This window comes from Coturnix japonica, chromosome 3 (assembly GCF_054131305.1).
Source record: "Coturnix japonica strain WE chromosome 3, WE-NBRP24, whole genome shotgun sequence".
Taxonomy (NCBI): domain Eukaryota; kingdom Metazoa; phylum Chordata; class Aves; order Galliformes; family Phasianidae; genus Coturnix; species Coturnix japonica.
In genome coordinates this window covers 47,219,997-47,233,837 of record NC_140665.1, presented here as the reverse complement: position 1 = coordinate 47,233,837, position 13,841 = coordinate 47,219,997, and the positions used below count along the sequence as shown (strand labels likewise).

Below are 13,841 nucleotides of genomic sequence, written 5' to 3'. Positions count from 1 at the left end.
TTTTTTAATTGTCAGTAAGGCAGCATTTATGCTGTGGTTTAGAATGAAAATTTTAGAAGCCTGTTTAAATAACATGTCACTGTCATCTCTTTGCATTGCAATATACTGCTGCTTTTAGAAGTAACTTTATTGAGCATGTAGATATTATTTCAGAAAGCAGCATCTAACCCAAATTTTGCCTGGTCAGAAGAGAATTAAACATAGACTTCTTTCTCTACTTTTTTAATCTATTTATTAGTATTAGTATTAGTGTTATTTATCTATTTCTTTTGAAACTGAAATTAAGTAAACAAAGAGGAGGAAAGCTCTGGGATATTGAAAGAGTACAAACTTATCAACATGAGATTTGAGAAAGAGAATTTATGTTGTCAGAATTTGTGTTGTCAGTTGCATAACTTTGTCTTTAAGAATTTTGTTACTACCTTGCTGCAAAATTGACTATGGTTTTGACAGTATACTTGATTCCTTTCCTAGAATGTCTCATTGTCACTTTGTTTTCTCCAAAATCAGTCTCTTGCCAAAGAAATCAAAGACATAACAGAAGAAATGGATAAGAACAAGAATTTATTTACTCAGATATTTCCTGAGAATGGTGATAATAGGGAGGTTATAGAAGACACTTTGGATTGTCTCCTGAGAAGACTGACCTTACTAGAGTCTGTAGTAAACCAAAGAAGCCATCAGATGAAAGAAAGGCTTCAGGAAATAATGACCTTCAAGGTATGATGTCCATATGAAGGAACTGACAAGGTTATGCATAGAATGCAAGCATAAAGAACATGACTCTCAATGCAAAGAGAATTTTGATACAAGTTTTGTGATAGCATATATGATAAAGTACACATTTTCCTTTAGCTGAGATAAAATGAAAGCAGTACTGATTTCTGCTTTTCTGACCAGTATTATGCTGTCCCATTACTCTGTGAAAAACTATATGTCAAGACAAAAAAAGTGAAGAAATGTGTGCATTTACAGATCTTTTCAGAGTTCAGAAATACATTCAGATCTTAATTGGCCTTCAGCTTCTATCTTATTCTTAAAGCATAAAACCTCCAATATTGTTTTAATGAAAAAAAACGTGAATTACAGAAAAAAAAATATTAAAAAATTAATGAATAAAAAAATTCAACAGTACCCACCCTTAAAATGCTGGAAGTCTTAGGGAAAAAAAAAAAAAAAAAAAAAAAAAAAAGTTGTGATTATTTTCTGTTTACAATATCAGAACATTGGTTGGAATGGATATATGGCAATAATAATAATAATAATTCTAACTTGGTAAAAGCTGTAATGCGTAGATAACCCTGTGTGGAAGCCTTGTTTACTATGTTGTTTCATTTGCTCAAGTTTGCAACACCTTGTCTTAAAAAAATATAATATTGCTTGTTTGAGGGCATATATGATAGAATGAACTACAGAAGAGTAACATTTCTGTTAAGTAAAACTAACTCCTCTCACTGGCAAGGAAAAGCCAAGTTCACCGATTATGTTTTTAGTAGTAGTTGCTTTACCTTTTTTGCTCACTTATATCCAGTTATGTACTTTGAGAAATGTGTCACTTTTTGCATTGGATAATTACAATGCTTGACGTTTTGAATAGTTTCTATGGCTTAGTGCTGATATTGTATCATTGTAATGCTTTAAAAGTTTTTGTACTTATATTTTTAAATTGTTTTGTACAGTGGTTCACTATAATTTTTTTTGTTGTTGATATCTCCTTTAGAATGACCTGAAACTCCTGTTTACTTCACTAGCTGATAGCAAATACTTGGTTCTACAGAAACTAGCGGAGGCAGCTGAGAAACCAGAAACAGAACAAATTCAGGTATTACCAACTATCTTCTATTTGGCAAGATAAATAAGATGTAAACTTTCTATTTAAAGTATAAATGGATGCTTTTTCAAATACAGGTCATAACGCAGGCAGAAGAAAGTTTGAAGGAATTAGATGCTGGAATCAGTGAATTAAAGAAGAGTGTAGATAAGCTACAAATAGACCAGCCTTCTTCACAAGAGCTATCTAAGCTGCAGGTAAGGTTCATAAGTTCTATTATAGAGGTGTATGGTGATAGAAGGGTATCAGTACTTTTTCTTTTTTTTTTTTTTTGCTCATAAAGTATTTGAGGAATATGTAATATGTACTTTAAAACATTTCATATAAATTGATAGTTTTCTGCCTTGTTCCCCTATTTTTTCTACTTCAGCTTTTGCAAATTGTCTAACATCAATATTATCAATATTAATCATAACAATATACCAAAAGAAAAGTGTGTTTATTTTCTGCTCTTGTCAAGACTCTGCTTGCAAGGACAACGTTTATCACATAAAACATATGGTTGAAAGTTGAACCCTGTTTTCATCATTCTGTTGATCTGATATTAAGTTCTATCTCACATCAGCCTTTTCAAAAATAAAGCAACAGTGAGGGAGAGATATGAGGGCAGGTAGGATAGGAAGGGGGGATGGTAAGTGTGACCTGAAACTGGAAATGTTCTGTTTTCACAAAAATGCCCCCAATGCTAAACTAAAAAATTATCTTGTTCATGCACACAGGTTTTCAAATATCCTGTGTCCTTCCACTTAAGTGCAAATTTATGCAAACTTTTTAAGGCTCTCCTTAAATCTGGGAGAGACGGCAGCAGTTGCAATGTGGGTATTTTGTTCTAGAGCTGGATGATCTTGGAAATATTTTTTCCATATGCCTTGCCTTGGATAAGTCTTTGCCCAGTGCGACTCTGATCTTATCCTCACAATCAGACATATGTTCTGAGAATATAATTCTCAAAACCAAAATAGTTAAATAGTCTTGTCCAAGTGAAGGAAAACATCTATATGGTGTTCTCACTTCTGTTGCTGATGTATGCAAGCTGACAATTAGCAACAGGAACTTGGTCTTCCAACTGGCATGTTTTGCATTTGCCAGTGCGGGCACACTGTGAATGTGTATACTACGCTTTTCTACACTGTGCTGTTCTGTACTATTTCACTTTGGGGCTCAGTTTGGTTTTTCCTTATAGATAGTAGGTAACTTGCCTGCTAACAGTATGTTGCTACAGCACAGATTTCTTCCTGTGCTGAAGCAGGAAATGAAGACAAGACTGACTGTGAGATGCTTGTACTTTGTGTAGCCAAGATGGGGTCAGTACAGTACACTACATTATAAGAAGCAGAACATAAACAGCATCTTCAGTGCACAGCTGCCATACCAGTTTGGTTTTAGAGGACTCTTACTCCTTTGCTACTTATACTTTGGGATTCTGCTATCTTTATTCCCTGTATGCGCCTGAAGTAGATGCAGGTGCTTCTTACTTTTTCTCTTTTTTAAATGCTGATTAATTAATTTACCATTTACAGTGGTGTATCTATTTTTTATATATGAGTAATTATTACTATGCTAGCATTGAGAGAAATATAATACAGTGACAGTGAAGTGGAGGTTATGTTAGAAAAATAAGGTAAGAAATAAGAATTATCATTGATGCTTTTTGCCCCCAAGGATATGTATGATGAGGTGGTGATGATAATTGGATCCAGACGGAGTGACCTGAACCAGAATCTGGCTCTTAAGAGGCAGTATGAGCGGGCATTGCAGGACCTGTCTGATCTGGTAGAAACAGGCCAAGAAAAGATGGATGGTGACCAGAAAATGATTGTTGCTTCTAAGGAAGAGGTTCAGTCACTACTTGACAAGCATAAGGTAAGAAACTGTGGGTTATTTCAATACTGATATTGACTGTAAGGCTGTATACAGTAAATTGCTAGTCATTAAATCCTGAATGTTCAGGACCTTTTCTGAACAGTGGGCTAGTGTAAATCAATGACCATATGACTTTCAGATGCTCTGTTACAGGTAAATCCAGTTGGATTATAGTTGCTTCTCCATTTTAAAAGCAACTTTCATCTGTCATTCAGTTTTTTTTCCAGTGGAAATTTAAATTTGCTAATAACATTCACAATATATAGTAAGACAATGCACAGCAAGTCTGCATTTTTTTGATGTGGAAGAATTTTTAAATGATTTATAACTGATTTAAACTATTTTTGTTCATAGAATTAGAGTACTGAATTTGCATATGAAGAGTAACCTCTTTCATTTTATGAAAAGGCAAATGTCCTGATTGTAATTTGTAAATTGTTATTGGAGGGAAAAGTTTACAATTCTGTATCTGCCTATACTTGATTATAATGCTATTTTCTTAATTTGTTGTTTTAGTAATAATGAATTGAAGAAAGATTGCACTTTCCTTCTTTTATTCTCTTTTCCTCTTCTCAATCAGGAATATTTTCAGGGGTTGGAGTCTCACATGATCCTGACAGAAACACTCTTTAGAAAGATGAGTAGTCTTGCCCTATTGAAGGAAACTCGATCACACTCAGAACTAATGACACAAGCTTCAACTGTGTTAAAGCTGGCACATAAACGAGGTGTGGAGCTGGAATACATTCTAGAGGTAATAATTTGTTCTTTTCTGTACATCCATTGTAATCTACTATTAGGATGCCCTACAGTGGTTTTCTGTGTGTGAACTGAATTGATGGATGTCATTCCTCCTTGCTGTACATACAAGGGACTCATGGACAGCATGTGATTTTGTATTGAGAACTTCAGGTGACATAAATTGGATTCCTCTAAATTTGAAACAACTGCTTAGCTTTATGTGACAGGCGTTTTCTGACCAAAAGCTGTGCTTCATGAAGAGATGGTGTCTTACTGTAGATTTTTAAGACATTTTAACTGCTGTTTCTGTACATTCACAACAGTGCAGCTGTAGTATTTAAGACTGAGAAAGCAAGTAATATATTTAAAATTCACTCAGGAATAAAAAAAAAAATAGACACTTACTTACTTGTGCCTACAGACTTGGATGCATCTGGATGAAAATTACCAGGAACTTACCAGACAACTGGAATCTGTCGAAGGTAACATTCCCACGGTTGGTTTGGTGGAAGAGACAGAAGACAAGCTCACAGAACGGATTAAACTTTTTCAGGTACTTTGTAGTTATTCTGTATGGAAAAGCCTGATGGAAGGGGACCTCTGTAGTGATTCTAGCTGGAGTCCAGTTGGAAGGACAGTTGGAATGGTTTGAATCAGACAAGACTTAGTAGACTGTTGAGAATGGAGATCCTACAGTCAGGCTGGGGGCCAGCTGCAGTGCTGTACTACTTTCTACTGAAAAAAAATCATATAATGTCCAGTCTAAACCTTCTAACTTTCAGCTTGTGACCATTATCATTTTTATGTTGTGTGTCTGTTGACCACACTCTAATGTATGCCAGTGCTGTGGGTGCCCCATAAGTGATGTAATCATTATGATAGATGCAAGGCTAAAACTACCAGCTGTTCCTATAATAGTCTGTACTTAGAAGGAATGTTGTTATGCCCAAGGTGCAGAATTTCCATTTCATTTTGAACTTTGTCTGGTCCCTGCCTTACTGAGATTTCAGTTGTATCAAAGTGCCTCTGGACTCCGAGTCTGCCTTTTTTGTGTGAACACTCCCCATCTAGTAGTGCCATCCACAAATTTATCATGAGAATGCTCTCTATTATCATCCGTGCCATTACCTATGATATTGAAAATGTCTGGGCTCCAATATCAACAATCCTTGTACTGTTTTACTAATTACTGACTGCCAGCCAAACATTAAGCCTTTGGTCACTAATTTTTGAATCCAGAAGTGCAAACCATGCAGCATTTCTCCAGCCTTCACTCTCATCTTCCGGAGGAGGGTGCTGTGGGAGACAGTATCAAAGGCCACATTGAAGTCAGCTTCATCCACAGAGTAATTTTGTCAGAGAAACTAGTCAAGTTAGACAGTCCATACTGAGTATTCCTGATTGCTTTTTTTCTCCTTTTTGTTCTTGGAAGTGGAGTCCACAATCCTTCTAGAGAGCAAGATGAAGCTAGTCAGCCTGCAGTTCCTTGAGTTATCTTCCTCTTTCTCACCTGCAATAGCAGCTTTTATACCACATCCTGTTTGGTTTTTTTTTGGTCTGTTCTCAGAATCAGAGTTCTAACCCAGTGCTTTTTTTGTGTGCTTTGTAGTATACGAAGTACTTTGAATATTCTTGTTTTGTTTCCAAAAAGATGTCTGACACATTTTTCTTGAAAATTTACTTTCCATTCTTTTCTAATCTGAATTTACTATGTATACTCTTTTTTACCAGACAGCTTTCTGCTTTTTTAATGCTATGAGGAGAACTTAAGCAATATATCATCTGGGAGCGGTTATGAACTATCAGTATTGGTTTTGTTTAGTGCTAGACATTGTTTCTGTTTTCTTCTTTCCTTTGCCTTGTCAGTTTCATAAATCAGGTTATTTGAATAATAATAATTAGATTCTACTATTAAATAAGTTTTAATACTTTTTTTTTTTTCTTCTCTTTGTGGCCACATCTAGATTCAAAATTAATCAGATTATCTGCTTGATGAGTTTCAGTGAGTTCTATAGAGGGAAAAATTATGATGTGCATAGGTAACACTAGACATGCTACAAATGCAATAAAAGAAAATAGAGTATTGAGAAAGCATAGCAGCATAAACTTGCAGAGCTAACTTTCTCTCCTCTGTCATTACAGCATCTGAGATCTAACCTGACTGAATATCAGCCTAAATTATACCAGGTGCTGGATGATGGGAAAAGGCTACTTTTTTCTATTAGCTGCTCAGATCTTGAAAGTCAGCTGAACCAACTGGGAGAGCACTGGCTGAGTAACACCAGCAAGGTTAACAAGGAACTTCACAGGCTGGAGACAATACTGAAGTACTGGACAAGGTAATCACATAATCATGGGGGTTGGAAGGGACCTCCAGAAATCATAGAGTCCAACTCCCCTTCTAAAGTGTGTTCTGTAGATTAGGTAGCACAGGGAAATATCCAGGCATGTTTTGAATAGCTCCAGAGAAGGAGATTCCACAGCCTCTCTGGACACCCTGTTCCAGTGCTCTCTCATCCTTAAATGCTGATACAGTGAACAGTATAAGCTTCTTTAATTACACTGTTGAATTCAAAGTTGCTCTGAACCCAGAACTTCTATAGTCCACGTTTAAAGGAAAGTTCTTGGAAATGCATGTGATGGTTTGACACTAAAATACCCTACTTCTATTCTGTACAAGTGCTATCACATTCTCTTATGTACGATAAAACTTGATAACAGTGAGTGGGAAGAAGTGAGAAGACATCTTATTTAGATGACTAAATTAGAAGTTCCCTTTCCAGTGGTGAGAAGTGGTGTATTCTTTGCTAAATAGCATGAGTAGCATCAGCACAATCTGGTATTGCCATTGCTGGATACTTGGTGTTCTGTGTAATTGTATGTTGAGATGGGAACATTTAGCTGCCTTTAGTAATGTGCATATACTATTTTTGAAATGCATTCTCTAAGAGATGTACGAGATTTCTGTATTCGTAGTGTCTCTGGCTTGTTCGCTCACAAGCCTTTCAAGAAGGATACATAAATTGATTACATATATAAAGGTTATCCTCACTCTAACATTTACTTAGCATATGGAATGGTGTCCAGATAGTTATTGGGGGAAAAAAGAATAAATGAAATTTATGATCTGGGATGAAACATGCTAAAGCTTTTTAAAGACTGAGCTTTCTCATGGAAAGCAGAAAAACTGATTGTGCGATACAGGGCTGGGGCACTGTTACAGCTCCTCTGAATAGGTTGAGGGACTAGTTAGTTCTTCGTTAGACTTATTTTTTTCTAAAAGGTAAAGTCACTGGTAGGAATCATGGATGTGACAGTTAAAATATGAACAACATGGTACCTCACCTTTCTTAAAAATTAAATCACGCTTTTCTGAAATTTGATAAGAGAAATAAAAGCTCTGTTTTTTAAAAATCTGATATAGGATATTTTCTTCTAACACATGGAAGAGACTACTCTTTTGGAAACAGAAAGTGGCAATGACTATGTTAGTTTTCTGTGAACATTTTTACAGGTATCAAAGTGAATCGGTTGAACTGTCACACTGGTTACAATCTGCAAAAGAGAGACTTGAGTTCTGGAGTCAGCAGTCTCTGACAGTTCCTCAGGAACTGGAAGCTGTTCGAGACCACCTGAATTCCTTTCTGGTAAGTTATTCATAGGCCTAGAACGCCATTTTTTCCCCCCTCAGATTACTAATAAACAGCTTAGAAGTCACATAGCTTTACTTTTTCTCATTGCAGAAGAGAAGTATGCAAAAAAATTTAAAAAAAAATAAAAAAATTCACTTCTTTTGCTGAGTTTTCCTTCCAAAAGCTGATGTGTTTGCACATTCAGAACTGAACTATTTTTATGATTAAAAATAGTTTGTTTTCACTTTGTGTGAAATATAGCTGGTGAACACTAATAGAAATTCTATTTTTGTTAAAGAGAAATTAGGATTTTTTAGATTTAATATTTAAGTACAGATAATTGCATATTTCCACAAACATGATTCTGCTTATAGGAGTTTTCAAAAGAAGTGGATGCTAAATCGTCACAGAAGTCTTCTGTACTGAGTACTGGGAACCAGCTCCTCAGACTGAAGAAGGTAGATACAGCAGCATTGCGTGCAGGACTGTCCCAGATTGACAATCAGTGGACAGAGCTGCTCACGCAAATCCCAGCAGTACAAGAAAAACTGCACCAGGTAAGAAAGAACAGTGGAGGTCTCTAATGTTCCAGAAAATTCAAACCATACAGTTGGCCCCTTCTCTAAAAGTTGGTTCCTTCTTGATTGTCTTTATTTATTTGAGAAAGGACAGGAACAACATTTTCTCCACTTTATAGTGGAAAAGCCTATACTCGTGTCTATATCCTGTCTACCCATACTGTCTAGCACTAACTGATGCTAAATTCAAACTTTCCTGGTTGCATTTGCTAAATTTTAAGTGACAAGCAGGTAGGCTTTTTTAAAAACATTGGTATAATGTTTGGAAAAAAATAAGTGCTGTTTTCTATCAGCTTGTTTTCTTTAGAAGATATTTTTCTTGAAGATCTAAAGACTGGGCCCAAATCTGTGGAAGGCAAAGTCAAAATGGAATCTTTAGGTTTGTGTCATGAAGAATGGAAAAAAGAAGAGCTTTAGGTTGTATCTTTTATTGAAAGCTTTCAATAATTTTTTTTTTCCACTTCATTATTTTATGAATTTTTAGTCATATATTTGGGGTGTATAATAATGATGATAAAAGCAAGAAAATAATATGTACTGTCTGAATTCTGTTATCTCTACAGCTACAGATGGACAAAATTCCTTCTCGCCATGCTATCACTGAAGTTATGAGCTGGATTTCCCTGATGGAAAATGTTATTCATAAAGATGAAGAGAGTATAAAAAGCATAACAGGACAAAAAGCCATTCAGAATTATGTCCAAAAATACAAGGTATAGCATGGAAATGTAGATTTTATTTTCAAATGATCTCCATGAAATATGTATATGTATGTGAAGTAGAACTGATTTAAGTTAAAAATAAAATAAATAAGTAAATAGGTGTTCTGGAAAGGATAGAATTATGCACTGATTAGAATGCAATGACATTTGATATAGCAGAAAAGAAACCACAATTAATATTACTCTGCTGCTTAGTTATGGCACCAATTTTAATTTTTAACATACTTACCTTAATATCTAGTTAATCAAAAGCAATATGCACCTTGTTAGATGTAGTTTTTGTCCAAAAATGCACTTTGCAAATAAGATTTTACAGATTTTCTGCAAAGCCTGTTCTTGAATGGAAAGTATGCACTGTTTTACAAATTAATAAATTCATCAATATCTGCAGTGAAAATGAAAGATGGTTTATCTTGAGCTAACTGTTAAGAAGGAGTAAATTAAATTTCAGTTTTTTCCAGATCAGTAATACTCCTGTAATAGATCTGTACCCAGGGACTCTATTCTCACTGACAGAACAGTTTTATTCTTCTGAAGAATATTAATTATGATACATTCCAGATGTTTGTACAAGTTATGTGAAACATGGATAACTCACATTCAGTCCTCTCAAGAGTTTTAAGGAGTTGCTTTACTTCTTGGTTTATCTTCTCTGTTTATAAGAATAATTTCCATAAAATCTCTTGGTGGAATTAAAAAAATATATATTGAAACTAAATCAAGTGAATAGAACTAATAAACAAACTTTTTTTTTTTTTTTTTAATTTGGTAAACCTGATCCTTGAGGCCACTATCAGTAAGTTTGATGTTGTTTTGCTTACGTGTTCATTTTCTTCGGGAAGAACAGGCAATTTCTTTATTCCCAAGGCAGCATACTGCTATCTTAGTTCTAAATATTTAGAAGAGAAGTATCAGTGTTTCTAATTACTGTTCAGATTCTAGAAAAATACTTAAGCAGGATTGTAGTAGGGATGGAATTTGTGAATATTTTTCTCCTCTGTTATGAAGGATACTAAGAAATGATTACATTTTTTAACATATTATTTCCTTCTCTTTTAGGGTTTCAAGATAGATTTAAATTGCAAACAATTGACAGTAGACTTTGTGAACCAGTCTGTGCTACAGATTAGCAGCCAAGATGTTGAAAGTAAACGTAGTGACAAAACTGATTTTGCAGAGCAGCTCGGAGCAATGAATAGACGTTGGCAGATCCTACAAAGCTTGGTAACAGAAAAGGTAAAACCTTCAGCTGCTCTGTTGTGAACTTTAAAAATACATGCAAATATTCTCGTAGTATACATAGTAATGACTAGAAGTCTCTGCAGGTCTTCTAATCCAAACTCCTACTCAGTGCTAACTTTACAGTTGGGTGAGATTGCACAGGGTCTTGCTTTCAGGACTTCTGAAAATACATAAGGATGGATTTTCCACAAACTATCTTGGCAGCTTTTTCCTGTACTTAAGCACTGTCCCCTGCCTCTGTGGGGAGCAGGTTTTTGTCTTATGCCCAATCAGAATTTCTGCTGTTTTAACTCGAGTCTGTTTCTTCTCTTTTCACTGTGCACCTTGAAGAAGAGTTTAGCTTCATCTCTACAATCATGAGTAGAAAAGTGCAATTAAACCCTTTCTTAACCTTCTTTTCTCCAAGCTAAATTAGGTGAGTTTCTTCTTATAAGTAAAGTACTCCAGCTTCCTAACTACTTTAGTGCCCCTTCATCAATTTGTCAATTGTGAGGGCCCAAAATCGTTCACCAGAGTCAAGGAGAATGGAATAAGCCCTTTTTAGAAAAGTTGCTTTCTGCCAGCCTGCACATTACCTTGTCCAGTTTGAAGGACTCTGCTTTTACCTTCACTGAATTTCTTGAGGATTCACAAGTGTATTCCTCCATCGTGTTGAGCATTTTCTGAATGGTAACTCTGCTCTGCAGCATATCAACTACTTCTTCCAAATCAGTATCGTCTGTGAACCCAGTAAGAGTACAGTTCATCCTGTTGTTCAGTTTATCAATTAAGATATTAAACAGTATCAAACTTAAGACTTACCATGTTGATCTGGCAGTCTTGTAAGTGGCTACCAGATAGACCTTGAAAATTTTTACCACTGATCTTTAAAGCATTGCTAAAGCCAGGCTAAACAGTATCTACTACTCCCCATTTGCTGTTTATGTCATCGTAGAAGGCAATAAGCTATTTCAGGTTCAATTTGCTCACAGTAGGACTACATTTATTGCTACTTCATGCAAGTGGAAATGATCTATTACAGAATTTGAAGTAGAGCGTTTTTCCATTCACCAGAAACTTCCTTCATCCTCCATGATTCTTTAAATGTGATAGCAGCCTTACAATGACATTGGCATCCTTGTACACATTCTGTCTTGTTCTGTAAACTTCAGTGCAGTGAGCAGCACAGTCATAGCCTTATCCTCTCTCTCTTTTTTGAATTTTTAATTGTAACTCTCTTTCTTATTGTTATCTTACATTCTTCTACCATTTGTAGTAAATTTCTTCTCTATCCTTACGTGAATTGGGTCATTTTTCATTCCTTTTCCCCAAAAGGGAAGAAAAGGGCCTCTTGCCCTGTCATACTTGAAACTGCAGTGTTGCCAAAGGGCTCCCTGGGAGAAGGAGACGTTGACAGTAGAATCAGAGTGAAGAAGGTACTGTGTGGTTCAGCCTATTCTGTGGTTTTTATATTAGGTACTGATGCGTTTATAATGAATAACAGGAAGAGTTCTGTCCTTCAATAGCTATCTCTAGCTAAAATTTTGCTTTTCTAAGACCAGCCCTGCACAGCCAGGCATCCACTTCCATTCACACTTCTTTTTCTGTTTTAGATCAGTAAGAAGGTCTCAGTTCTGCCCAAACCTCCAAACTCTGCCATACTATTTCCTTATAGCCTAGGATTTATCTTCTTGTGACTTGAGGTAGTTGTCTTTGAAGATCATCTGTCTTCTCCTTTGCCCTTCTGTACAGCCACACATGGCATCGTTTACTTGAACAAACCAAACATTACTATACCAGGACATTCTAAGTATCTTTAATCTACTACTTGCTTTCCTTACTTGACTCTCAATTGTCTTGTTACTCTGCTCAGCTAATTGACTAGGATTCAAATTCTGCTATTGTTATTTATCTGTTTTATGTTATCTGGTCAGCATTGATTTTTAATGATTTGTTTAACTGACCCAGAATTAAAGGTAATTGTATGAGGAAATATGCGCTCATATTTCTTTGCAGATCCAGCTGTTGGAAAGTCTGCAGGAATCCTGGACAGAATATGAAAATAATGTGCAGTGCCTAAAATCTTGGTTTGAAACCCAAGAGAAGAAGCTGAAAAAACAACAGAGAATTGGAGACCAGGCTTCAGTACAGAATGCTTTGAAGGACTGTCAGGTAAAATTCCATCCTAAATAACAATAGTCTAATTCTATCAGTTAGGAGCAAGACTTAATAAAGCCCTGTGGTATTTGTATACCATTGAAGTCAGTGACCAAATTTCTCTGTACTTTCATGGGAGAGAGATTTCATTTCTATGGTGCAAACACTAAGAAAATGAAGAAAGAGCATTAATGTCTGTCTCAAAGATGTTTAAAAGCAACAAATGTCATTACTATTTTGACACTCAGTCAAAACTGTTGTCATTTCCAAATATGTCAGGCTTACTGAACTTAAAATACTGTTAAAGGAAAATGTTCACTTTCCTCTTTGGCCAGTCATTTGGAACTTGATGTAGTGAACACCATGCTTGTCAATTCAGAAACTTGTTTTTTCTGCCTCATCATTGCCCTACTCTGCTGCCCCATTTCTTCTTTTCCCCCTGGTACTCTCATTTCTTCAGTACTACACAAAGAAATATGTAAGAAGAATGTATTTTTCTTTTCAGAATATGTTTGGAATCACACATACTCAAATATTCAGCTAGCCAGAAAAGAGAACAATGCCGGACTCATTTCACATAAAAAAGAATACAGTGTAATCTTGACTAGAATTGGCAAAGGTTGTATGAGGCAAAGCTCAGCTACTCAAAATACAGATCAGTTCATAACCATCTCAGTTTTTAATGTAAAATTTATACAAGACTACACAACAGTGAATAGGGATATGCAGTGGACTCTGGGCATCAGACTAGGAACAGCACATATTTAAATAATCAGAAAGTTGTTTCTGGAGCTCACAAACTAGGGTATATTGTAAAATTGCCAGTGTATTAAGCTCATATTTGATTTTCTAAAGACAAATATTTTTTTAGGTCAAGTATGTTAGAAATCATATTTTTATTTTTTCCTAATTTCTTGACTCAAATTTTCAAATTGGACCCAATGCCTGCTTTCAGTTAAAGTGTCTTTATAATTTCATCACAGTATGCCCAAACAACTGAACCAAGTGTAATTTACTGTAGTCTGCCAGAATTGGCAAGTTATGCTTGGATGTAGTTCAAAGCTGAAGCTAATTTATTACCTCTTTGGTTTCTTTA

At 35.5% G+C, this 13,841-nt stretch overlaps 1 protein-coding gene across 17 annotated transcripts in view; it reads left to right on the top strand.

Moving 5' to 3' along the window:
* The window catches only part of SYNE1 (spectrin repeat containing nuclear envelope protein 1), a 275,903-nt gene that overhangs the window by 203,823 nt on the left and 58,239 nt on the right, over positions 1–13,841 (top strand). For all 17 annotated transcript variants that reach the window (XR_014944012.1, XR_014944011.1, XM_015858221.3 and 14 more), the window contains 12 exons: positions 511–720; positions 1,721–1,822; positions 1,909–2,028; positions 3,494–3,694; positions 4,275–4,448; positions 4,857–4,988; positions 6,578–6,774; positions 7,950–8,082; positions 8,442–8,624; positions 9,209–9,358; positions 10,427–10,603; positions 12,605–12,760. Coding sequence is in view for 15 of the 17 variants with exons in the window: in XM_015858221.3 (XP_015713707.3) it covers positions 511–720; positions 1,721–1,822; positions 1,909–2,028; positions 3,494–3,694; positions 4,275–4,448; positions 4,857–4,988; positions 6,578–6,774; positions 7,950–8,082; positions 8,442–8,624; positions 9,209–9,358; positions 10,427–10,603; positions 12,605–12,760 (1,935 nt within the window). In the remaining 2 variants the exon portion in view is untranslated. The remainder of the gene's footprint in view (positions 1–510; positions 721–1,720; positions 1,823–1,908; positions 2,029–3,493; positions 3,695–4,274; positions 4,449–4,856; positions 4,989–6,577; positions 6,775–7,949; positions 8,083–8,441; positions 8,625–9,208; positions 9,359–10,426; positions 10,604–12,604; positions 12,761–13,841) is intronic.